The sequence below is a fragment of the Stegostoma tigrinum genome, chromosome 11 (assembly GCF_030684315.1).
Source record: "Stegostoma tigrinum isolate sSteTig4 chromosome 11, sSteTig4.hap1, whole genome shotgun sequence".
Classification (NCBI taxonomy): Eukaryota; Metazoa; Chordata; class Chondrichthyes; order Orectolobiformes; family Stegostomatidae; genus Stegostoma; species Stegostoma tigrinum.
This window is the reverse complement of record NC_081364.1, coordinates 8,049,111-8,075,417: the sequence shown is the minus strand read 5'-3', so window position 1 is coordinate 8,075,417 and position 26,307 is coordinate 8,049,111. Positions and strand designations below refer to the sequence as shown.

The 26,307-nt window shown below is 45.2% G+C and overlaps 1 protein-coding gene across 1 annotated transcript in view; it reads left to right on the top strand.

Moving 5' to 3' along the window:
* The window catches only part of col7a1 (collagen, type VII, alpha 1), a 443,464-nt gene that overhangs the window by 409,153 nt on the left and 8,004 nt on the right, over positions 1–26,307 (top strand). Inside the window, exons 117-122 of the mRNA XM_059649672.1 lie at positions 201–254; positions 3,086–3,134; positions 8,691–8,751; positions 19,033–19,158; positions 22,889–22,954; positions 25,164–25,334. Of these exons, the coding sequence (XP_059505655.1) occupies positions 201–254; positions 3,086–3,134; positions 8,691–8,751; positions 19,033–19,066 (198 nt within the window). The 3' untranslated portion in view covers positions 19,067–19,158; positions 22,889–22,954; positions 25,164–25,334. The remainder of the gene's footprint in view (positions 1–200; positions 255–3,085; positions 3,135–8,690; positions 8,752–19,032; positions 19,159–22,888; positions 22,955–25,163; positions 25,335–26,307) is intronic.

Genomic DNA, 26,307 nt, shown 5'->3' with positions numbered 1-26,307 from the left:
GCGATTCCCACCCAATAATGCATTGGATTCCCAGAGGATCATCTACGTTGTGCCTGTGAATCCCTCTGAAAGCTCGGTTAAGTTCTGTGCAAACCTCCCTTTCCTTCACTTCTGACTGGTCTGGTTCGGTGTGGTGAATGCAATGCTTACATTCATTGTCGCTGTGGTTATAACCATTTGTTCTGTTCTCTGTGGTTAAGGGTGAAATGGGTCGTGACGGTCAAAAAGGAGAACAGGGAAAACCAGGAATGACGGTATGCTGATTCTTCTTTTTGTTTGGTCTCATTGGTTTGTCAGTAAATCGCTCACGGTGCCCAGATCCTCTCTGTTTGCAGTCATATTTCTTGTTAAGATTAAGTAAGACTATCCTTAATGTCTTGCCTCTGATTTCAATGGTTTTTTTGTTCAAGTCACACGCCAGCGTATCTAACATTGCAGAAACTCCATGGCAGTACTGAGGGACTGCTGTACTGTCAGCACTGTTACTTCGAGGTGTTAAACTACGCCCTCTCCATTCTATGAGGTGGAAGTAAAAGATCCCAATATCGTGATGAAAACCAGTGTAATAGGACCTAGTACAAACGAAAAACAATGGTTTGCTGGAATTTTGGAATCAAAATTCAGGAAACACTCAGCTGGTCTGGCAGCATTTGTATGGGAGAGAAAGAGACACAGAGTTAACATAGTTTTAGATCTGCCACCTTGCCTCAGAATAGGAAACATTGCTACATGCTTTAAAGTTTTGAACACACGGAAGAGAGGAAAGTGGGAAAGAGAACAAAAATAGAGCAATTTTGAGGGACTGCGTGGCCTACTCATCCTAGTCAGTGTGTACAGGGAAGTCTGTAAAAGACTGGAAAGTGGGAGAGATTAAATGACAACACCAAAGAGAATGGTAAAGAGACAACTTCATAAGCAAAATATTTGTCTATAGAAATGTGAATGGCAGTGTCAGGTGTGTAGGGGAATGTGAACGGCAGTGTCAGGTATCTAGGGGAATGTGAATGGCAGGGTCAGGTGTGTAGGGGAATGTGAATGGCAGGGTCAGGTGTGTAGGGGAATGTGAATGGCAGCGTCAGGTGTGTAGGGGAATGTGAATGGCAGGGTGAGGTGTATCAGGGAATGTGAATGGCAGTGTCAGGTGTGTAGTGGAATGTGAATGGCAGGGTCAGGTGTGTAGGGGAATGTGAATGGCAGTGTCAGGTGTGTAGGGGAATGTGAATGGCAGGGTCAGGTGTATCAGGGAATGTGAATGGCAGTGTCAGGTGTGTCGGGGAATGTGAATGGCAGTGTCAGGCGTGTAGGGGAATGTGAGTGGCAGGGTCAGGTGTATCAGGGAATGTGAATGGCAGTGTCAGGTGTGTCGGGGAATGTGAATGGCAGGGTCAGGTGTGTAGGGGAATGTGAGTGGCAGGGTCAGGTGTATCGGGGAATGTGAATGGCAGGGTCAGGTGTGTAGGGGAATGTGAATGGCAGGGTGAGGTGTGTCGGGGAATGTGAATGGCAGGGTCAGGTGTGTCGGGGAGTGTGAATGGCAGGGTCAGGTGTGTAGGGGAATGTGAATGGCAGGGTCAGGTGTGTAGGGGAATGTGAATGGCAGGGTCAGGTGTATCAGGGAATGTGAATGGCAGTGTCAGATGTGTCGGGGAATGTGAATGGCAGTGTCAGGTGTGTAGTGGAATGTGAATGGCAGGGTCAGGTGTGTAGGGGAATGTGAGTGGCAGGGTCAGGTGTATCGGGGAATGTGAATGGCAGGGTCAGGTGTGTCGGGGAGTGTGAATGGCAGGGTCAGGTGTGTCGGGGAGTGTGAATGGCAGGGTCAGGTGTGTAGGGGAATGTGAGTGGCAGAGTCAGGTGTGTAGGGGAATGTGAATCGCAGGGTCAGGTGTGTAGGGGAATGTGAATGGCAGGGTCAGGTGTGTCGGGGAGTGTGAATGGCAGGGTCAGTTGTGTAGGGGAATGTGAATGGCAGTGTCAGTTGTGTCGGGGAGTGTGAATGGCAGGGTCAGGTGTGTAGGGGAATGTGAATGGCAGGGTCAGGTGTGTAGGGGAATGTGAATGGCAGTGTCAGTTGTGTCGGGGAGTGTGAATGGCAGGGTCAGGTGTGTAGTGGAATGTGAATGGCAGGGTCAGGTGTGTAGGGGAATGTGAATGGCAGGGTCAGGTGTGTCGGGGAATGTGAATGGCAGGGCCAGGTATCTAGGGGAGTGTGAATGGAAGGGTCAGGTGTGTCGGGGAGTGTGAATGGCAGGGTCAGGTGTGTCGGGGAATGTGAATGGAAGGGTCAGGTGTGTCGGGGAGTGTGAATGTCAGGGTCAGGTGTGTAGGGGAATGTGAATGGCAGTGTCAGGTGTGTCGGGGAGTGTGAATGGCAGGGTCAGGTGTGTCGGGGAGTGTGAATAGCAGGGTCAGGTGTGTAGGGGAATGTGAATGGCAGCGTCAGTTGTGTCGGGGAGTGTGAATGACAGGGTGTGGTGTGTAGGGGAATGTGAATGGCAGGGTCAGGTGTGTCGGGGAGTGTGAATGACAGGGTGTGGTGTGTAGGGGAATGTGAATGGCAGGGTCAGGTGTGTCGGGGAATGTGAATGACAGGGTGTGGTGTGTAGGGGAATGTGAATGGCAGGGTCAGGTGTGTCGGGGAATATGAATAAATATCTGAACATAAATTGAAGTGGCAAAGGGAGAAACGAGAGGTTGAAAATTGAACCACCCAAAAAGCATCAGACAATTTAGGGACAGCGCCCTGAGATTTTCATGGCTTTCTGACCAAATGGCCCCTGAAGTAAATTCCACCTCAAAGCTCAGCCCAGATAGCTTTTTGAAATTAACGTTGCGGAAGAAAACATGTCTGATTAAAATTCCCCCTGTGAAGCGGGCTCTTTCCCTCCTCACCTGCTTCCCAGGAGATTTCTTGAATCGGGCCCATCAGTCCAGAAGCAAGGACTGTTTTTGTGATAAACAGTCTCATTCGTGGATGGCTGCAGGTCTCCAGTGTGTGTGTTGCCCCAAGGGAGCTCGGGATGTGTCAGTCGAGTAAACAGCGTCATTAATTCTGCCCACTTTGCTTCCTACCTTTTCATGACAGGAGGACCAAATCCGCACGTACGTGCGCCAGGAGATGAGCGAACACTGGGGTAAGTCTCTGTCTTTTCAATTAAAGTGCAATCCGCGGGGCTGGAATACTGCTGTAAACACTGCAGCATCCACTTAAACATTCTTATCAACACTTTAGCAAAACTGGAACAGTACATGGTAAACAATACATCTGCAGTGAAACCAGGCAACAGATGTCTGTTATACATATCGAATTCTAAAAATTTACTCTTGCTATCCCAAAGTGTCTAATAATGACAATGGTCTTCTCTTACCCTATTATACATATGTTTCACATATCATAGATATAATATATGTATAAAATCAGTTTGATACTGCATGTGGTTGAGCAGCATCATGGTTGAAACGAATCAAGATTTGATTATGTTCAATGTGTGCACTGTCTTTAAGAGAGTTTACCTTTCAGCATTCCATGTGCTGTGTGTACACACTGTTATGACCCTGCCTGACAGTTATTCTGCCTTGGGTCCACACCTTGCGCCAGCAGAGACCAACCAGCCGTTGCAATGTCTGCTTCATCATTTATCATGTGTTTTACTGTTTCAAATGAACAATTCCAGGGAGTTTTTCAATCCCTGACATTTGATTAATTATTAGACTGTCGTCATGGATGATGACGGAGGATGCCTGATGATGTCACGGGAGCTGGAGAACTAAATGTGGAGGGAGTGGATAGACATGCAAATGGGGCGGGGAGGAAGCTGCTGTGGAACATTAACCCAGCATGGATTGATTGGTCTGTTCTATACATTTCACATCATTTCCTCTAATTGCATTTGCAAACTCACTGCCACAGCAAAATATCAACTTGTATCTGAGGAGAAAGAAACAATTGCTTGGTAGCATGGAAGTTGAATCTTGCTGAGAAGAGAGAAATGCGACCGCAGGTTTTCATCTCCCTCAGGACAAATGCAAGAATGTCAGATTTCAAACGGTCACCATTAGACAGAGGAGTGGAATTGGGACATTCAGCCCATCCAGTCTGGACCACCATCTGATCATGGCTAATATGTTTCTCAACCCCATTCTCCTGCCTTCTCTTCGCAATCCCTGATCCCCTTACCAATCCAGATCTATCATTTAAAATATCATTTAAACTATCTATTTAAAATTACACCCGATGGCCTCCACAGCCCGTGGCAATATGTTCCACAGGTTCACAGTTCGCTGAAGAAATTCCTCCTCATCTCAGTTCTAAATGTTCATCCCTTCACTCTGAGGCTGTGACCTCAGGTCCTCATCTCTCCTGTTCGTGGAAACATCTTCTCCATGTCCACTCTATCCAGGCCTCTCAGTATTATGTAAGTTTTGATCAGATCTCTACCTCATCCTTTTAAACTCCGTTGAGTAAAGATCCAAAATTTTCAACCCCTCCTCATGATAAGCCCCTCATCCCTGGGATCATTCTCGCAAACCTTGTCTGGACGCCCTCTAAAGCCAGCCCATCCTTCTTTCAATAGGGGGCCTAAAACTACTCACAATATTACAAATGTGGTCTGACCAGAGCCTTATACAACCTCAGCAGTACATCTCTGCTCTTGTTTTCTAGCCCTCTTGAAATGAATGCTGACATTGCATTTGCTTTCCTGACAACCAGTTCAACCTGCATGTTAACCTTCAGTGAATCTTGAACTAGCACTCCCAGGGGCTTTGGTGTTTCAGATTTCTGAAGCCTTTTCCCATTTAGAGAATGGCCTCTCTTCTTCCTAGCAAAGAGTATAACCTCACACATTTTGACTTTGTACTCCGTCTGCTACGTCTTTGCCCGTTCTCCTAGCCTGCCTAAGTCCTGCAGCCTCCCCATTTCCTCAACACTACCTGTCCCTCCACCTCTCATTGTGTCATCTGCAGTTTTGGCAACAGTGCTCTCACTTCCTGCATCCAGATTGTTGATGTAAAATGTGAATAGTTATGGTCCCAACATTGACTTCTGTGGAATTCAAATCGAGAATTGTCTGTTCTCCAGTGGGCACTACTACAAACTGCTTCAAAAAACCACCTTGTAGATATTCCACAAATTCCCTTTTCTTGAGATCCACTACCAACCTGATTTTCCCAGTCAGTCATACGGAAGTCCCCAATGATTATTCTAATAGTACCTTTCTTACATTTCTATTTCCTGATCTGTTTCCTTTCCCACATCCTAACTATTACTCGGAGGCCTGTACACTCGTCCCATCAGGGTCATTTTCCCTATGCGGTTCTTCTACTCTACCCAGACAGATTCTACACCGTCCAACTCATTATCATTTCTTGCTATCGATTTAATTTCATTTCTTACCAACAAGCCAACCCCTCCCCCTCTCCCTGTCCTTTCAATAGGGCCCGTATCGTTCCCAGCCCTGATCCCTTTGCAGCCACGTCTCTGTAATACCCACAGCATCGTACCGGCCAAGTTCAATCTGTGCTAGGAGCTCATTTCCTTGTTTCATATACTGCATGCATTTAGGTACAACACCCTCAGACCTGAGTTGACAGCCCCCTTCTCTCGGTTGTTCCTTTATCCTAAAGTTAGATTTGTGACGCTTACCACACTCTCTATCCTATTAGTCATTCTGGAAACTTTAATATCCTCTGCTGAGCCCTCCGCCACTTTAACTTTTCCCATAATTTTCAAGTAAAATACAGATAATCTGGAGATTATTGCCTTTTTGGTTCAACTTTCTAATTTAGCCCCTAACTCCTCACATTCCCTCAGCACAACCTTTTTTTTCCTCTTTCTCTCTATATTGTTGGTGCCGATGTGGACTACTACAGTTGGGTCTTTCCTGTCCCACTCCAAGCTCCTCTGCAGCCCCGATGTGATATCCTGAGCTTGGGCATCGGGGGGGGCAACACAGTCTTCGGGATATTCTTGATCCTAGCCACAGGGAGCACTGTCTATTCCCCTGACTGTGCTATCCATGATTACAACTGCATTTCTCTTTCTCCTGCCTCTGGAATGGCTCCCTGTACCATGGTGCTGTGGTCAGATTGCTCATTCTCCCTACAGACCCTGGTCTTACCCACACGGAGCAAGAATCTCAAACCTGTTAAACATGCTCAAGAGATAGTGGGAACTGCAGATGCTGGACAATCCAAGATAACAAAGCGTGAAGCTGGATGAACACAGCAGGCCAAGCAGCACCCAAGAGCTGAGGGTCCTTCAGCAATCCCTCCCGGATCCCTCTACCTGCCTTGTTTGTAGTCACATCCTGCTGTCCCTGACCACTGACCAAATTCAAGGTAGTTAATCTAATGTGACTGCTTGCTGAAGCATAGTTTGATCGATTGATTTTACTGTCATGTGTCCTGAAATACAGTGAAAAGCTTTGCTTACAAGCTGGACATTGCTTACAAGGCAGATCACAGCAAGCAAAGGATGCACTGATCCAAAAGACTGAGAGGTGCACAGGTTACATTGCAGGTTACATTATTTGAGGCCAGAGTCCATTCAGCAGTCTGATAACAGCCAGAATGAAGCAGTTCCTGAACCTGCTTGTGCGTTTGTTCAGGCTCCTGTGTCTTCTGCCTGATGGAAGACATTGTAGGAGATCATTGCTGGGGTGCAGTGAGTCTTTGATAATGTTGGGTGCCTTTCTGCGGCAGTGAGCTGGAAAAATGTGGAACTGCCGCAAGAAATGTTAGAGTTAGACCTGCTGTAGGAGCTCGCTGGGAGTCATCTGGTGTTGGTGCCATCTCACATCTTGTGTCCAGGTAAAACTCCTGGTCCCCGATGTGCTGCAGTGTTTGAGGCTCAGACTGCAGCTCATCAACTCTGAGCTGGAGTTTCTCAGGCAACCAACACTTGCTACAGATTGTGGTCACTATGAGCTACAGTGAGATCCACCAACTCCCACATCGTGTAGTTACAATACATCACCTGGCCTGGCAAGTCTATTTTAATTGCTTCGCTCTTAATTCGATAAAATTTTCAATTGTACTGCTCTTTTAGTTTGTATGCTGTAAGTATTTCCCCTATTTACCTTCAATCTGAGTGTAACTAATAATAGTCAAATTAGGTACAATCACCAACCAATGAACTTATGGCTTACCTGTGATGTCACTGTTTCGAGCTGAGCCCCAGATCCTGAGGTTTTCAATTTATCCCATTAAAAAAAAACCTTACAGGCTATGAGCCAAAAAAACAAGCAAAAAGTACCTTTTCCCCATGCACCGAATTCTCCCATTACCTCAAAATTCCCCAAATTATATGCTCTCTTGGGCTGTGTCCCATTGACGTGGGAACACCACCACACCCTGCAAGTTCCCCTCCAAACCACTCACCATGCTGACTTGGAAATATATCGCTCTTTCTTCCGTGTCTGTGGGTAAAGCTCCTGGACTTTCCCTTCCGAAGGACATTGTGGGTCAACCTGCAGCACACAGACTGCAGCGGTTCAAGAAGGCAGCTCAGCACCACCTTCTCGACGGCAATTAGGGACGGGTGGAAAATGCTGGGCCCAGCCAGGGATGGCCACATCCTATGAGTGAATTTAAAAAATGACAAAGTAACCACTGTCTTTTGAAGTTCAGTGGTGCTGAATTTCCTTTATTCATTTTTTTTCCCCTTTATTCATTCATGGGATGAAGGTGTCACTGGCCAGGCAGCATTTATTGCCCATCCCTAATTGCCCAGAGGGCAGTTGAGAGTCAACCACATTGCTGTGGGTCTGGAGTCACATGGAGGCCAGACCAGGTAAGGATGGCAGTTTCCTTCCCTGAAGGACATGAGTGAACCAGATGGGTTTTTATTCCTCCTGACAATCAACTCACAGTCATCATTAGATTCCTAATTCCAGGTATTCACTGAATTCAAATTCTATCATCTGCTGTGGTGGGATTGAACCTGGATCCCCAGAACATTATCTGGGTTTCTGGATTAACAGTCCAGCGATAATACCACTAGGCCATCACCTCCCCTACTATCAACATCTTAGGGGTTCCCATTGACCACAAACTCAACAGTGCGAGATATAAACAATTTATAGTGGCTACAAGAGCCAATCAGAAGCTTGGAAAACTGCAACAAGTAACTCGTCAGGTGACAACACATTTGGGCCTAACTGTGGAGGCTCCTAGAGTCGAATATCTCGCTAACAGACTACAGCCACGTAAACTGAAGGATACTATCCTCACCTGTGGGGAATTGGGTGGGGGGGGGTCCGTATACTGGCAACGGAGTCGGGGAGGGGGAAGCAAACAAGTCGCATGGGTGGGATAGAAAGTGAGTTGACAATTTAAAGCAACAATAGAAACTAATTCATTCAGCTGAGGAACATGGTTTTATGTCTCGGGGATAGTAGGACCTGCCGATGCTGGAGAATCTGCGATAACAAGGTGTAGAGCTGGATGAACACAGCAGGCCAAGTGGCATCAGAGGAGCAGGAAGGCTGACGTTTCGGGATTTCTGAAGAAGGGTCTAGGCATGAAATGTCAGCCTTCCTGCTCCTCTGATGCTGCTTGACCTGCTGTGTTCATCCAGCTCTACACCTTGTTATCTCATTGTTTCATGTCTCTTGTACAAACCTACTCAGATGAAACATTCTCTGAGACAACAGTTGCTAATTATTCCTTTTATTCTGTCTTCTCCCCAGCCTGCGGAGGTGAGTTACGGCAACCATTTCTCTTCCTCTTCGGCCCTTCTGGTGCGATCAGGTGACCACAACGGTTTGCATTTAGAAAGTGCCTTTAATGTAACAAAATATCCACTGGCTCTATGCAGGAGCATCCTGGAACAGTATGTTATACTGACCAATGTCGGGAGTTTTTACTTCAGGTGACAAAAGGCTAGCCCAAGAAGATAAGTTTTAAGGACTGTCTTAAGGGAAGGAGGCAGGCAAAAAGGTTTGGGGAGGGAATTCCAGAGTCGGGGAATTGAAGGCATGGCAACCAGTGGTGAAGGGATTAGAACCAGGAGTGTGGAAGGTCAGAATTCCTGAAGTGCACATATCACAGTGGGTTGAGGCTTTGGAGGAGATGATAAAGATTGGAAGATGTGAGGCTATGATGGATTTAAAAAGAAGGATGATATGCTGCTTGAATGGGAGCTAATGAAGGTTGAATAACTCCACAGAGACTGGCATCCTGTCACCAAGTCACCCTTTAATTACACATGAACAGTTCTTAGTCCTGCCGTGTTAAGTACCAGGGTGTCAGTACCTCTTACACTCACCCTTTTTATCTGTCAGCCAGGGGTCCCTGATTAGACCAGATTAACAGCCCCACTCATATTCCATGAGGCCCAGTTGGCTGACGTTGTTACAATCACTGCATAGGTCAGTGAGCGCTGAGGTGATAGATGACAAAGGGGAACTTGATGAAAGTTAAAATGTAAACAGAGAAAGTTCACAGAGGGTTGAACGTAGGGTATAAGCTAGCAGTGATTTGGAACAGCCATGCGTTCAGGTAACAAAAGCATGAAGGAGTGTTCCAATTGCAGGTAATCTGAGATGGGACAAAGTTGGGCAATGTTACAGAGCTGGAAGCAGGCAGCTTTCCTGTTAGAAAGGGTATGAAGTTGAAACAATAGAAGATGTGACAGTGGAAGGAGCGATATTGACCATACCAAGAGGTCAGCCATGGAGCCAGATGATGGAGAGGGCCACTCTGTAATCTCCATTCTAAAAAAAACTAGACAGGGGCAAAGGGTGAACTTGCAATAAAGAAGTAAAGGAAAGAGGTAAGAAATAGTATTTTGTTTTCTCTCAAGCCACATGCCGATACTTAATTGGGGATCAGGGATCGAGAATGAGTGCAGCAACAGCCTTAATAGCTCACAATAGCAGGAACAAAAGAAGTTAAAATGAGCCTGAAATGAGATCACGCCTTGGCAGGAGGTCATTCTCTTCCCACATCTTCCTCTCCAGCAGCAAGGCCAAGATTCAATCTCTGGTCCGTATTATAGATCAATGCCTTGAATTCTTGGCAGAGGAGGAGCTAAAATTGCAGACTTTGGTCTCAGTTAGTAAAGTGTTAGTTGTTCCATCAGTTGTCCTAAGTAGGCCTGTTTAAAGAGGGGCCAAAGAGTCACTCAAGAGAAGCCCTCAATGACGTCTCCACATGGAGATTGAACAAAGGCAGCACTGACTCATCTGTGATTTCCTCTATTGTCCAATAGTCAGTTGAAACAAGGGGATTTCCTTTCGCACCTCAGTGCTCAACATGCCTGTATAGCATTCATCGTTGTTTAATTCTACTGTAACTCTCCCCAAACTTGAAATGAATAAGTTAACAACAAAACTCATGCAGTTGTGTTTGCTCTGACCACACAAAATCTCTGGTGTCTGAGTGACTTACAAAGTAAGAATAACCATGTCAATAATATTTCAGAGTTTCTCATATCACAGCAAGTCTTGACTAGGAGTCAACAGGAGACAATCAAGACACAAAGCCATAAGCAATAGGAGCAAAATAGGTCCATAAGATCCCCTGGAACCTCCTCCACTATTCAAGAACATCATTGTTCAGCTTCAGCTCAAACACCACTTTCCAAGCAGAGACAATGTGAACTGCAGATGCTGGAGAATCCGACATAGCAAGGTGTGGAGCTGGATGAACACAGCAGGCCAAGCAGCTGCTTGGCCTGCTGTGTTCATCCAGCTCCACACCTTGTTACCACTTGCCAACCAGCCCTGATTGATATCCTTAGTTCCCAAAAGTCCATTAATTTGTCTCAAATATACAGCAACTGCACATTCACAGCTGTCTGCGGTAGAAAATTTGCAGCAATGCACAACCCATTGGGTGAAGAAATTCCTCCTCAACTCATCCAAAATGGCTATCTCCTTGGCTAGTGGCCCCAGGGTAATAAAAGTCTCTAGCTCATGGAGAAATGACTGTGTCTTCCAGCAGAGGGCATACACTCAGACTCAAAAATAGACCAGAACATTGAGATAATTGGACAACCCGAACCTGCAGCACAGCTAATCTGCTTTGTACTGAGTTCCAGAGATAGTAGGAACTGCCGATGCTGGAGAATCTGAGATAACAAGCTGCAGAGTTGGATGAACACAGCAGGCCAAGCAGCATCAGAGGAGCAGGAAGGCTGTCGTTTCGGACCTAGACTCTTCTTCAGAAATGGGTCTGAGAAAGTATCTATGCCTGAAATGACAGCCTTCCTGCACCTCTGATGCTGCTTGGCCTGCTGTGTTCATCCAGCTTTACACCTTGTTATCTCAGGTATCTCCATAGCTTTTGTGTCCCTTTCCAACCATTCCAGCCTCTAGTGGTGCCAGTTAATCCTCATCGGGTATCTTGAGCATTTGTTCCTCTCATCTACTCTGGTGAAGTTTTTCTCAAGGTTTGTGAATCTTGTACATCAGTTGCATGTTACTGTCCCACAGCGTAATGTGACACTTCTAAGATCGAAGGAATTTTAATTTCTATCTATTTGTGGTTTCTGTAATTTCTATCCATGGTAGTTTATTGTTTGCTCATTGTTTGATGTATATTCGCTTTATAGTTCAATCTGGAAGTATCTGTCTGTCTTTTAAAATGCATCAACTTTGGATTGACAACAAGTGTTGATGACATTTTGAATGTATCCTGAACAGAAATATTAACGAGAATGCTTCCATGACTCCTGTCTCATCAACGTGCAATACACTTCCTAACCTCAAATTGGAAGTCATCAAAGATTTCCATCCTGGTAGAAACAAAAGTTCATTTAAACCCTAGTACCCATCCCATCATTCAATGAGATTATGGCTCATTTAATGTTATTCATAGAATCCCTACAATGTGGAAGCCCAACAAGCCCACACCAACTTTCTGAAAAGCATCACATCCAGACCTACCCCACTACCCTTCCTCCGGTAACCCTGCATTTCTCATGGCTAACCCACCTAGACACTACGGGGCATGATAGCGCAGCCAATCCACCCAACCTGCACGTCATTGGACTGTGGGAGGAAACCAGAGCACCCAAGCAGACATGGTGAGAATGTGCAAACTCCACACAGACAGTTGCCCAGGGCTGGAATCGAACCCACGTCCCTGGCGCTGTGAGGCACCAGTACTAACCACTGAGCAGCCATGCTGCCCATCCATATCTGAACTCCTTCCACCTGTTTTGGTTCCTTTTCCAGCAAAAATTTAATCCGTGTCAGATTTCAAATTGCTAATTGATCAAATGTTGACCTTTTTTTTCAGGAAAGCATTCCACACTCAGCTCTTGAACAAAAACATTGCTTTTCCTAACTTGTCTCCTGAGAAACCAAGCTCTGGTTTTTTGGGTATTCTCCCCTTGCCCTAGAACTACTCACTGATTTCTCCCAATCCTTTGTGAGATATACTGTTCTCTGGGCCTTTGGAACTTAGATGAACCTCTGGCTCTGAAGCAAGGATTCAGCCAACCTGATAACGTTCACTGTAAGAATCCACACTACTGACTAGAGCCACAGCAATGGCGCGAGTGGCCTCTCATCTTAACTTTGTCAGATCCTAATTATTGGAAGCATAAAGCATTTGGGAGCTAGATCACCCTTTTGATCAATTTTGGTCAACATTTCCACTCCATCTTGTGCCAATCCAAATTCTGATCAGACTATGAATATTTAGCAAATAGTTAAGACCAAATCATCAGGTTCATGAGTCGCAGGAGGTGGAGTCTGATCAAACAGATGATCGGACAAGAGCTTGCTGTCACCAGTGCTCTGCATTTCAAAATTTTTGGATTGTGCTTTCTCTTCCTGAATGTCCCCGAGTGGTCAGTTCCTCTGCATTGTTTCATTTTAAACTTGGCAAGGAGGCAGAGGGAGGCAACATGTTTTCTGGAAGGAGGGCAGCAATGCCAGAGGTGAACAAGCCCACTGCAATTTCCCCATGGACCCACTGACCAGCCCAAAGAGGGATTGACAGAATCCTTCACAAATGTCAGCAGCCAAACCACGCTTCAGGGAAGAGTATCCCATGTAACAGAGCAAAGAGAGAAGAAGGATTGATTGTGGGATTCTGGACTTTGAATTACAAACCCTTGCTGAAGAGTTAAAGCCCATTTCACCATGGTTGAGAAGTGTGGAAGAGAGGGCAATTGCTTAGCAAAGCCAAGGTGGCCTAGAGGTGAAGAGAATATTGTGAGAGATTAAGGGATACGCCATTTTGCGATCATGGCAAAGCTAGAAGAGAGGAGAAAAGGAAGAAAGACAGAACAAAGGAAAGAAGGAATAAAAGAAAGCGATAACAAGGTGTAGACGTGGATGAACACAACAGGACAGGCAGCATCAAAGTTTTGTGTTATGGCATAAATCTTGGAAAAGTCAGTCCTGTACCTTTAAGACAGTTACAAGACATCATGACATTCTGCTTTCTATGTATCTGCCTGACCTTCATCCATTCTCTCACTGCACTGGAGCCAGTATTGTGGCTTCAGTCAGTTATGCGTATGTGGTGTATCAGTATATCAGTAATATCAGTAAGCACAGAACCCAGGCTGTGTGTAATCCATCATGTTGTAGTAATGTTCCAGTTAACGTTATCAATAAACTTCAAGACATCTGTCTCAACAAGCTCCCTGTGGTATATGTTACATGACACTATATCACACCAGCCAGCCTCGACTCCCTAATTTCCTGAGAAAGAAAGGCCGCTAGTCTCTGGCCTGGGGGATCAGGCCTGTACAGGGGCCTCCAACCACGCTAATCTGAGTTTTAAGACTCTTCCTGTGACCCAGTTCACTGGTGTTGAGGCCTGATGTACAGCTAGCTACCCACCAGCAATCTGCTTCACCAATTTAACTGGCAGGTCAATGTGACCAACTGGCAGGTTAATTACCCACTACTTGGCTTGCCCCCACAAGTTAAAAACCAGGAGCATTATGGCCTGTTGTGCAGTACTTTATGGATTAGGGATCAAGCCTGGTTTCTCTGATCTCCATATCAGCTACTGCACAGTTTCAGCTATTGATTATCGCATGCGGAGCAATCAACTAATCTGTTCTATTGGATAGAGCGTTCGGACATCAAGTCCCAATAGAAACAAAGTTTACCGTAACCTGCAAGTTACAAACCTGATGATTTGGTCAGTGTGGGTGCTGTTCGTGTTTTTTTCTCCTCTCTGTTATTCACAGTATTTGGTGGATTTTAAGTCACCTTTGGAGTGTTTGTGCTGAACCAACAATTGGCCTCTCATTGTTTGTTTGTCCCATGACCAACCAATGCCCTGAGAGGAACAGTGCTTCCGGCAGGGCGACGTTTTCCAGTCCCTCTACCACTTCGATAGCAATAACCTGCATTTACATGGTGCCTTCAATCGTATCCCAGTGCAGCGCCCACCTTCACAAGAGTGTTAGCAAAGCATAAAAATTTGAAACCAAGCTATGTTAAGGAGAGGTCAGGAAATCTTTTGAAGGGCTGCCCAAAAACAGAGGGACGTTTATAAAGGAGAAAAGGTGAGACTAAAGTGGGACCTGCTCAAGCAGCTGAAGGCATGACCATTATAGCTTGAGCTAATAAGTTCGGAAACCCGCATGACACCAGAAGTGGAAGGGTGCAGAGATCCAGTAGAGATGAGCAGCTGGGAAAGGTTACAGAGTTGGGAATGATAAGGCTACAATGGGATTCTTAAGCAAGGGATGAGAATTCTAAGTAAATGTTGCCAATCTGGGAACCAGTGAGCTCGGGGATGGTGGGTGAATGGGATCTCGTGCAAGTGAGGATGTGCACAGCCATGTTTCGAATGAGCTGAGGATCAAGGAGAGGTGGAAATCTGGTGGAAACAAAAAAGAAACTTGTTACAAATTCCTGGCAGAGGGAGCAGCTTGCAAAGTCAATACAAGCCAGTTGGAATGGATCCTCTTTTGTTTCGTGTTCCCCATTCACACACAAACTGAGAAGCATGAGCTGGAAGCTAAACTTCCATGTGCATATTGGCCAATTGTCGGATGAATCCAGAGAATAGTAGCTCAGAGAAGATGAACAGTCTCTATTTGTTGACATGTCCAAGGCCTAAAACCTCAGCATCAATCGAAACACTTCATTATTTTATATCCTTTTGGAGTGGGTCAAGTGAACTTAACTTCCACCAAATACCAGGTACCACTGTGACTGCTGGGTGTTAATTCTTGTCGTGTTGTCCATGCTGTCCTTGTCCCTTGCTCCATCTAGGTTTGTCATCACACTCACTGTCTTATTCCCGTCAAATCCCTGTTCTAAAGATTTCACATGAGGAGGACTATGATGGTGCCAATGGTGAGTGTGCGTCACTTGTGTCTTATCTCCGAGGTGAAATTTGTTCAAGTGGCATCTTTTTAAAGAGCGATTGTCATCCGTTGCAGAGTTTCGTGACACAGAATCAGGCCATTTGGCCTCTCTGGTTGCCTGTGAGGAGCGGTTAGCTCAGTTGACTGAGAGGCTGGTTGAGATGCAGAGTGATGCCAACAGTGTGGGTTATACTCCTGGTATCACCATTAAAGCCTTGCCGTTTGAACCTCATCGGTACATGATAACCTGCCCAGAGAGTGATGCAGTATAACTCAGGTCCACATCGCCTGGAGGAGATGCAAATTTCCAGTCCCCAAATACAGCATCGGGATGCTCAAAGTTACACTCTCATTAACCTGAACTGACGATCAGTCTTTGCACTTACTCCTGTTCCACTTTTTGTAATTTCTCTGCCAGAAATCTCATTTAAGCTCAAAATTGTGGCAACGGAATAGTCGCTGTCCTGTGTGCACCTGCCCTCAATCTTCATTCTCACTTGTTTCTTGCCTCATCTCTTTTCAGAATTGTGTGGCTTTAAATATGGCCTTGATTTATAAATCCCGGGACAGGACTTTGGTGTGTAGCAGACACAGCAGTGTCAGCATTCGAGGTCACGTTCCCAATACACCACCAAAATATTCCATCTGACACGAGGATATCCAAACAAGGACAACAGAGAATCTCAATTAGGTGTAGATTGGAGTACAATGCTTGAGCGTTTCTCCCTCCAATCCTCCCTCCTGTTGCATTAATATTGTCTTAAGAACTCCATAGATATTGACCCACATCCGACTCATAGACAAAGGGAACGCTTAATTTTCCCTGCTTTCTTGAAATAATAGTTCACAATTTTTTTTAGGAGCCAATAGTTGCATTTGTGTATCACCTTTGACACAGTAAAACATTCCAAGGCACTTCACAGACCTTGAGAACAGGAAAGAAGTATTTGGGTTAGGTTTGGGTGACTCGATTGCTTAAAGAGATAGCTTCTCAGTTGATCCTTAAGGGATGAAAATAAGGAGGTGAAATTAGACTCTTGATGGCTGAAAACCTGATTGCCAATGGTGGAGAGATGGAAGGGGGGCAGGGAATCCAGGGTTGCAGGAATGCTGAGGTCCAGATGATTGTGGAATTGGAGGAAATTACTACCGAGGAAAGCCTGGGTGGGACTTCCTGGAGGTGACAGAGATCTTGCCTTTCAGTTGGAGAGCTGCATGTCCCTCACATCACCGCTTTTTAGCCAGACCTGCCCAATGAAGTGCCAGCTTAAGACCCTGGAGGTGAAAGATCTGCCAAAGAGAGCTGCAGCCACTTGAAATCCAGAACAAATCAGGAATGCTGATGCCCAGTGTCTGCAACCAGTTACGGCCATTGTCCAGTGGTGGGCAATGCAACCTTCAGTCCTTAAATGGCTGGCAGTCACCCACTTGGGGAACTCAACTTGTGGCACTGGGCGAAGGCTATTCATGGGCCATCCCCCCATGAACTCAAAGTGGGGCAGAGGCAAGAAGTTGATGGTGGTCCTCTTCCTGCCCAATTAAATGCCCTCCTGACACCAAATTTGCCTCTGAGGAAGGTTTTGAATTCCACACTCTGCCTAACCAATCAATCAATGTGAACACATTCACCTGACAGTTGATTGATCTGCAGGGGTGTGGCCTTTGGCCTAGTCTCTATTGGAATATAAATTACATAGAACATAGAACATTACAGCACAGTACAGGCCCTTCAGCCCTCGATGTTGTGCCGACCTGTCGTACCAATCTGAAACCCATCTAACCTACATTATTCCATGTACGTCCAATGACGACTTAAATGTACCCAAAGTTGGCGAATCTACTACCGTTGCAGGCAAAGCGTTCCATTCCCTTACTACTCTCTGAGTAAAGAAACCACCTCTGACATCTGTCCTATATCTTTCACCCCTCAATTTAAAGCTATGCCCCCTCGTGCTTGCCATCACCATTCTAGGAAAAAAGCTCTCCCTATCCACCCTATCTAACTCTCTGATTATTTTATATGTTTCAATTAAGTCACCTCTCAACCTTCTTCTCTCCAACGAAAACAGCCTCAAGTCCCTCAGCCTTTCCTCGTAAGAACTTCCCTCCATACCAGGCAACATCCCAGTAAATCTCCTCTGCACCCTTTCCAAAGCTTCCACATCCTTCTTATAATGCGCTGACCAGAACTGTACACAATACTCCAAGTGGCGGCCGCACCAGAGTTTTGTACAGCTTCACCATAACCTCTTGGTTCCAGAACTCGATCCCTCTATTAAAAGCTGAAACACTGTATGCCTTCTTAACAGCCCTGTCAACCTGGGTGGCAACTTTCAAGGATCTGTGTACATGGATGCCGAGATCTCTGCTCATCTACAATACCAAGAATCTTACCATTAGCCCTGTACTTTGCCTTCTGGTTACTCCTACCAAAGTACATCACCTCACACTTGTCTGCATTAAACTCCATTTGCCACCTCTCAGCCCAGCTCTGCAGTTTATCAATGTCTCTCTGCAACCTACAGCATCCTTCGTCACTATCCACAACTCAACCGACCTTAGTGTCGTCTGCAAATTTACTAACCCATCCTTCTACGCCCTCATCCAGGTCATTTATAAAAATGACAAACAGTAGTGGACCCAACACCGACCCTTGCGGTACACAATTAGTAACTGGACTCCAGGATAAACATTTCCCATCAACTACCACCCTCCGTCTTCTTTCAGCAAGCCAATTTCCGATCCAAACTGCTATATCTCCCACAATCCCATTCCTCCGCATTTTGTACAAATTAGTCTTCCCTTCAGTTTAGACTGAAGTTGGCTTGTCATTCCATGACCAGTACTTTTGTGTCTGATGCTCAAGTCAATACTGTGTAGTAAGAGGCGGCCATAGTCCTAGAGAGCTGCTGTCTCACTAGACAGAGAGCAAGAGATAGGGAGAGAGGGAGAGAGAGAGATGACTGGAGGCGGTTTAACCTAATGGTCATAGAGTCATAGAGCTGTACAACACAGCAACAGGCCCTTCGGTCCAACTTGTCCATGCTCACCAGATGTCCTAAATTAATCTAGTCCAATTTGCCAGCTGCAAACCCTCTAAACCCTTCCTCTTCATATACCCATCCTGACCCCTTTTAAATGTTGTAATTGTACCAGCCTCCACCACTTCCCCTGAAACCTCATTCCATACATGCATCACCCTCTGCAAGAAAAAGTTGCCCATTAAGTCCCTTTTAAACCTTTCCCCTCTCACCTTAAACCTATTTCCTCTAGGGAGAAAGACCTGGGTTATTCGACCGATCACGCCCCTCACGATTTTATAAATCTCCACCTCTCAGCTTCCGATGCTCCAGAGAAAATAGCCCCAGCCTCTTCAGCCTCTCCCGGTAGCTCAAACCCTCCAAACCTGCCTCATAAGAGCTATTACACACCCTAGAGCCATTGTGCCATCCCAGGGATGGAGGTTGATTGGTTTGGGTTGCTTGGTATTTGCTAATAGAGTGATGCCAGCATTGTAAGTTCAGTTCCCAAACCAGCTAAGGTCACCATAAGGGACTGTCCTTCTGAACCTCTCCCCTTACCTGAGGTGTGGTGACCTTCAGGTTAAGCCATCACTAGTCACCTCTCTCCAATGAGAGACCAGCCCATTGGTTCGGTAGGACTATGGCGATGTTAGCTGGCACACAGTGTAATTAACATTAAATTCTTCTGCTTTGTTGTTGCTTTTGACAAACCTGCAGGGAAGGAGCTGAGAGTGGTGGTAAACGGGAATGAGCCTGACTATGAACATTTCTATACAGTGGAAAGCTACAATGAACCAACAGAAGATTACGGAGTGGAACAGGTCCAAAGCTCAGAAAAAACGCGTAAGTATTCCTCACCCCGTTTCGACTGAACACTTGGTTTGCTTTGCAGTGTTTAGGGAAACTTTGCTCACAGCAGCCTGCGAGATGGATTTAAACCCACTGGACGTTCAGGGAAATCAGAGATGATTTCTTAGGAATCCGTAAAACTGTTAGACAGTAGAAGCAGTTTCCACTGGCTGGGAAGTCAAACACCAGAGGGCACTGAGATGTCCCTTTTCACCCTGGCGTTGTGCATCTTTGGAATTTCCTGTCAATGTTTGGTTGCTGATTATGTTCAAGACCAAGATGGTTGGGCATGAAGGGCTCAAGAGGAATGGGGCTCAGGCAGAATGTTAGAGGTGATGTAGATCATCGGTGTTCTTACTGAATGGTAGGGCAGATTTTAAGGTCAAATGCCCTACTCCTGCTGTTATTTTTACCTCCTTACTCTTATATGTACCATATTGAACAATTCATGTATTTTATGTGCTACTTTACACACTGAGTAAATTCCTCTACCGGTCTCTTTCAGTTGATTTTTTTTTTCACTTTATTCCCTGATGGGATACAGGCATCATTGGCTGGATCACACTTATTACCCAACTCTAGCTGCCCTGGAGAAGTGGCAGGAACCCACCTTCTTGAACCACTGCAGTCCGTGTTGGATAAGTACAATGCTGTGAGGGAGGGAGTTCCAGGATTCTGACCCAGTGACACTGTTGAAATAGCACTAAGTTGCAAGTTAGGGCAAAGTGTGCTGTGGCTGACATGCCTCAAATCAAAATATTAACAGAGATCTAAATGGATCCCATTTTCAGTTTCTGTGTAACACTCAGGGATCATGTTCCTTTAATCGCTCGCGATTCAAAGAGAACTGGTGCAAAATGTGACTAACTGAGTAGGGTCAGATCTTGCCTTGATTTCTGATCAGAAACATCCCCAGATGCAGCGAAGTCATTCCGCAATAAAGCACCGAAATCGAGGAGTGCAAAGAACTCTGAAACATCCCTTGAAAGGCATTGCATTGTACCTTGGCATTTCCAGAGAGCCGTAGCACTGTTCTGGAATTCTCCACCCAACATGCTGAGGGTGCTGGGGGGCAACTGCAGCCAAAGCTAGTTCAAAGATTTCTGATCATGATGCAGTGACTGGTTAAGTTTTAGACTTTGTTGTTTGAGGCTGCATGTAGAGGTGAGAAAGAACTCATTGAATACCTGAAGCAAATGCTTTTGCAGGGGTGGGAGAGTGGGATTAAAACTTGGTAGACCTGGCAGTGTCTGTGGAGAGAGTTAGCTTTTCAAATCTGGTATGCCTCTTCTTGAGAACTGTCGAAGAAGCGTCATATAGGACCTGAAACATTAACTCTGTTTCTGTCTCCACAGATGCTGTTATATCTACTGAGTTTCTGCAGCACTTTCTGTTTTTATTTCAGATCTCCAGCATCTGCAACACTTGACATTTGTTGGAGCGTCGGGTGAGCTCGGCTGTTTTTGCAAAGAACTGTTAAGGACACAAACAGCTCCTTTTCCCTGCTATATTCATTTCATGATTCTATGACCACTGTTGCCATTTTCTCAGATGTCAACCGTTAGCAACATTGCTGCGGCTCCCCTTTGACACCTGCACCAAACCAACCCTGTGTTCCTAGCCTCTGTCCTGTTACCCTTTCCCCTTTTGCTTCGCGCGACCAATCTCTCTTCCCTCCATTCAAGGACCTCCCTAATGTTTTACCCTCCCACTCTGTGCCTCTGTATTTGTTGAAAATTCTGTTCAGTCTCTAACATTGCCCGGTTCAGATGCATGATTTTCATTTTGGAATGTTAACCACGTTTGTCTCTCCACAGATGCTACCTGGCCTGCTGAGCACTTCCAGCATTCCCTTTTCTCATTTCAGATTTCCAGCATCTGCACTATTTTCCTATTGCATCTAAGATTGATTGATAAGTTTTAGCCTTTGTGATTTATTGCTTGAAAACAAGCACATTTTAATGATGCTTTTAACACATCAGGACATTTCACAAGAAGCATTGACATAGAGGGTAGACAACATTTTATACTGTATGGGAAGACAATGCTGATTGGTTAGCAAGTGTATTTTCATTGGTAGAGGCATTGCCATGGGGAATGCATCAGTTGGTCGATGACTGACAGTCAACTGACAAGCTTTGTTTAAATTTAAAACCAGGCAGGTTGACTCTGATTGGTTAAGCTGTTGCCCTGAAATATTAACAAGAGGATGGGCCAAAGTCCACTTGCTAACCAATCAGCACCTTCTTCTCATACCGTGTAAATGTTGTTTCCTCTTCACTTTGATGTTTCTTGAGAATTGTCCTGATGAGTACAAGACAAGAAGCTTCAGCAGAATTTGGCTTTTTAATCAACAATATTTCAGTTCTTTCCCAGTAGAAAGTCTACTTTTTTTCAGAAAAAGTGACACTAAAAAAAATGAACATACTGGTCTTACTAAAGCTTCATTTTGAGGTCCTCAAGGCGAGTAAGACCAGTGTGTGACTGTCTACAGAGTTTCTGCTTGGAGCAGCTTGCTGTAGATTAATTTTCAGTTCCCCGGAGATCTCAAACCAAAGCTGTGTCAAACTCAAGTTGAACACACTTAGGCAGGAAAGTATCTGCTCAAGTCACGAATGAAATCATGGCAGATAGTGGAAGGTGCTTCATTTCGACCTTTCTGTTCTGGAAAGGATACAGAGCTATTGAAAAGGAGTTAGGAACATTGAAAAGGTGACGCCAAACTGAGAGGACATACTTAATGGAAATGGCAGAACAGACTGGCAATGTTTCCCCTAAAGAAGACAGAGGGTGACCTGAGAGAAGTCTTTAAGGGAACAATAAGGTAGACATGGAACGGGTGTATCCACTTATCCTCAGACCAGAGATCATAAATATCGGACATACACCAATAGATTGATAGATATCAGATAGACCCAATAGATTGATAAATATCAGATAGACACCAGTAGATCAATAAATATCAGATAGACACCAATCGATCGATAGATATCAGACAGACACCAATAGGTCAATAAATATCAGACAGATGCCAATAGATTGAAATATATCAGACAGATGCCAATAAATCGATAAATGTCAGACACCAATAGATTGATAAATATCAGACAGACGCCAATAGATCAATAAATATCAGACAGATGCCAATAAATTGATAAATATCAGACAGACACCAATGGATCAATAAATAACAGACAGATACCAATAGATCGATAGATATCAGGCAGGCACCAATAGATCGATAAATATCGGATAGACACAGTAGATTAATAAATATCAGATAGACACCAATCGATCAATAGATATCAGGCAGGCACCAATGGATTGATGATTATCAGATAGATGCCAATAAATCCAAGATGGAATTTATGAGCCAAAACAAAACAAAGAATTCATGAAATTTATCTTCTCCCAGGGATTGCCAAGAATAGGGAACCTGTTGCTACAGGGAATTGTTGAGCCAAGGTGCATTTATAGGTAAGCTCAATGATCCCTTGAGGGAGAAAGAAGTAGAAGCATATGGTTGGTAACGTTAGATGACTCATGGTGGAAAGCTCTTTAAGAGTGTATCGACCAGATGGGCTGAATGGCCTGTTTCTGTACTGTAGAATGGTTGTACCCGCCACGGAACTGCCAGCATTGGACCCTTCAACACAAGTGGTTAGCGCGCTCCTTCATTTCAATTCTAAAGGGACCACTCATTTAGTTTGCCTTCCACCGACAGGCGATAAAGTAGACCCTACAACTGCGCCACAACAGGAAAGGTATAGAAGAGACGCCGCCGAACAAGGTAGGAACCTCGTGATGCTGGTTTAGGAAGGGTTTTGGAAGTTTGGGTAAGATGAGGTGGATGCAGTGGGGTGTAGCATCACAGAGATACTCACTCTTGCCCACAGCCCAGGTTACGGATCTCTACATCCAACAGCCATGTTTGCCAGGAGGCATGATGGGACAGCAATAGGACATGACACTTCAATTGTTCCTTTCCCCAAATAAGGCTCAGGCCTCAAAACCAGTCTCAGGGCAGCTAAGAGGACCCTGATCAGGGATTGAAACTGGGAACTTTCCTGAGGACAGGGGCTGACGACCAGACCATTTACCGCCTCCCCAACCTCAAGACAACCCTTTTAAGCTGCAGTGCCACTGTAATACCTTAGATCAGAACAGGGTGCCTGCTCTTTGACTTTGTGCTCTGCAGTCTGGCTTCAGGAAATGTGCGACATCTTGTTCGGCTTTTCTCTGCACCCAGCAATCATATAACATCTGCTTGGATGTCTCCCAGAAGCAGGAGAGCTCTTCAAAGTCTCTGCTCTGTGGGGCACTACTCATCCTTTTGCCTTTGCTCTTCCATCTACATCAGCTCCTTTCAATCTGCTAATAATTGAACTGGGAAGACAGGGTGATAGGCCGTTCTGTCACCATTGGAGGTGACCAGGCCAGGAGAGAGAAAAGTGAGACATATTCTCTCCAACACTGTCCCTTCTAAGAAGTCCTCCACTTTAATTTTGAGCCTAGATGGTAACACAAGACAAGCCACATTAAAACCAAGCTGTTTCTAGATATCTGAAGTAAAGTTGCACCTTTTGTAAAGGGCATAATACATGGGGCAAAATTGGCAGCGAAGGCCTAAAGAAAAGCTTGCATTCCTGTAGCGCCTGGCAAGATCTCAAGATATCCCAGAGTGCTTTAATCCAACAAATCATGGACGATGTACAGGAATTGTCATAGAGAAACACAGCAGCCAAATGATTCACAACAACAGTCCCTCCATAAACAATGAGATAAATGGCCAGATCATCTTTCTCTTTTGAAGGCTCATTAAGTATTTGTCTAACTAAGACAAGCACAATCAGTAAAATTACCATCTCTCAGTCAGGAAGCAGTGGGGTCACGCCCTCTTGTTAAGTCATCATTCTGCAGCATAGTCTCCACTTCCAAGGGAACAAGGCTCTCCCAGACAGATGAGACATTCTTCCTGACTACTCAAGTTCTGCTGAAGATGCATTGAAGTTGGGAAGAATGAAGATCCCATGGATGTGGAGCAGGGAAGCTGTCCTAGTGTCCAAAGAGAAGTGATTGGTCGCTTATTTGACTGGTGTGACGGGGAAAATGGCTGCCGTGTTTGCTGACATAACAACAGTCCCTTTACAAACAGGGAAGTCACTTCAGCAAATGTTATTCCCTGAGTGAAAATGAAAATTCCAAATTGCAGAGTTAGAGGCAGAATATAAATTACAGCAGCAAAGGCTTGTATCCACACAAAGGGCATGAGTTTCAGTGGAATATTTCATCCTACCCTGTGACAGTCTGTCAAACTGATCCAACCTGATAAAAAAAACCAAGCCCCTGCTCAATGGCAACATCCATTTATCTGGCAATTGGCATGGTCAAGAGCAGGCATCGGCAGCAAAAACAAGGTGGACCATGGGAGGACACTGGAAATGCGATTGGGAGGAGAATCTGTCACTTCAAAGTGGGTTAGTGCACGAGAAGAGAGACAGCGATAAGAGATTGGGCAGGTCAGGAGGGGTGAGGCAAGAAAGATGCGTGAGTTAGAGATGGGAATGGGAAAGCTGAGAGAGATGGAAGGGAAATGTTGAGTGGGCGTGCAAGAAAAGATGGGATAGAGAGTGTGGCAAGAGAAAGAAGTGGGGGTGACAAGCGGGTCAGGGAAAGAGAGGGAGAGAAATGAGAGACAGCTGAGGCATATAGCCAATGGTTGAGAAAGAAGATGGAGGGGGAAATAGAGAAGGAAGAGAGAGAGGGGTGGGAGAGAAGTGGGGAAAGAGAGGGACAATGGGAGGAGAAAGCCAAGAAATGGGGATTTGAAAACAGAGTGAGAAAGAGTGTGAGAGGACGAGGGAGTGTCTGGGAGAAGAAAAAAGGAGTGAAAGATGGCGTTGGAAGTGTAAGAGTTTGAAAGGGCCTGTTCTAGCATGACAAAAAGGCATCACAGTTCTATATTTTATTAACTGCTGACTGTCCTTTGGATTGAGCAGACCCCTGCCTGTTGGCCCTGGATGAAGGAACATGTTCCAGATACACACTGCGTTGGTATTACCACAGGAAGACAGACAAATGTCGACCTTTCATTTACAGTGGCTGCATGGGCAATGCAAACCGGTTCCACACGCAGGAGGACTGTGAACAGAGATGCAAGAACAACAAAGGTAAGGCTTTCGGTTCCAGAAAGGAAATCTTGGAATCCTTCACTGAACCTTTCTTAACCTTGTCTTCATATCACCTTATTCCCTTCCTAATCAATGAATGGAACTTGCCCATTTCTCCTTCGTAAGTCACTTCTTTCAAGCAAAATCAAAATGTGTGTGTGTGTGTGTGCGTGGGTGCGTGTGTGTGTGTGTGTGTGCGTGCGCACGCCTGTCTATGTATGTGCATGTGCGTACATATCTGGGTGTGTGCATGCGGGTGTGCATGTGGATAAATGCATGTTTCTATCTGAGTATGTATATGAATACATATGTGTGTGTGTGTATCTGTGAGTGTGTGTGTGAGCATGTTTCCATCTGTGAGTGTGTGCATATGTGTCAATCTGTGAGTGTGTGCATATGTGTCAATCTGTGAGTGTGTGCATATGTGTCTCTCTTAAAGTGTGTCTGTGAGTGAGTGAGCGTGTGTGTTTGTATTTGTGTCTGTGTATGTGCATCTAGCTGTGAGTGTGGCTGTGTATATTTGTGCCTGTCTGTGATTGTTACGATGAGTGTGCATTTGTGTCTATCTGTGCGTGTGTGTGTTTGCATTTGTGCATCTATGAGTGTATATTTAGGCCTATCTGTGAGTGTGTGGGTGTCCATTTGTGTCTATATGTGAGTGTGGCTGTGTGCATGTATTTGTGTCTATCTGTGAGTGAGTGTGTGTGTGTATTTCTGTCTATCTGTGTGCGCACATGTGTGTCTGTCTGTGATTGTGGAGTGTCTGAGTGTCTGTCTGTGTTTTGTGTCTATCTGTGAGTGTATGTTTTGTGTGTGAGTACTTGTGTCAATCTGTGAGTGTGAGCATGTGTCTGTCTGAGTGTGATTTTGTGTCTGTCTGTGAGTGTGACGTGTGTCTGTCTATGTGCGTGAGTGTGATTTTGTGTCTGTCTGTGAGTGTGTGTTTTGTGTCTGTGATGAAGGGGAAATTTCT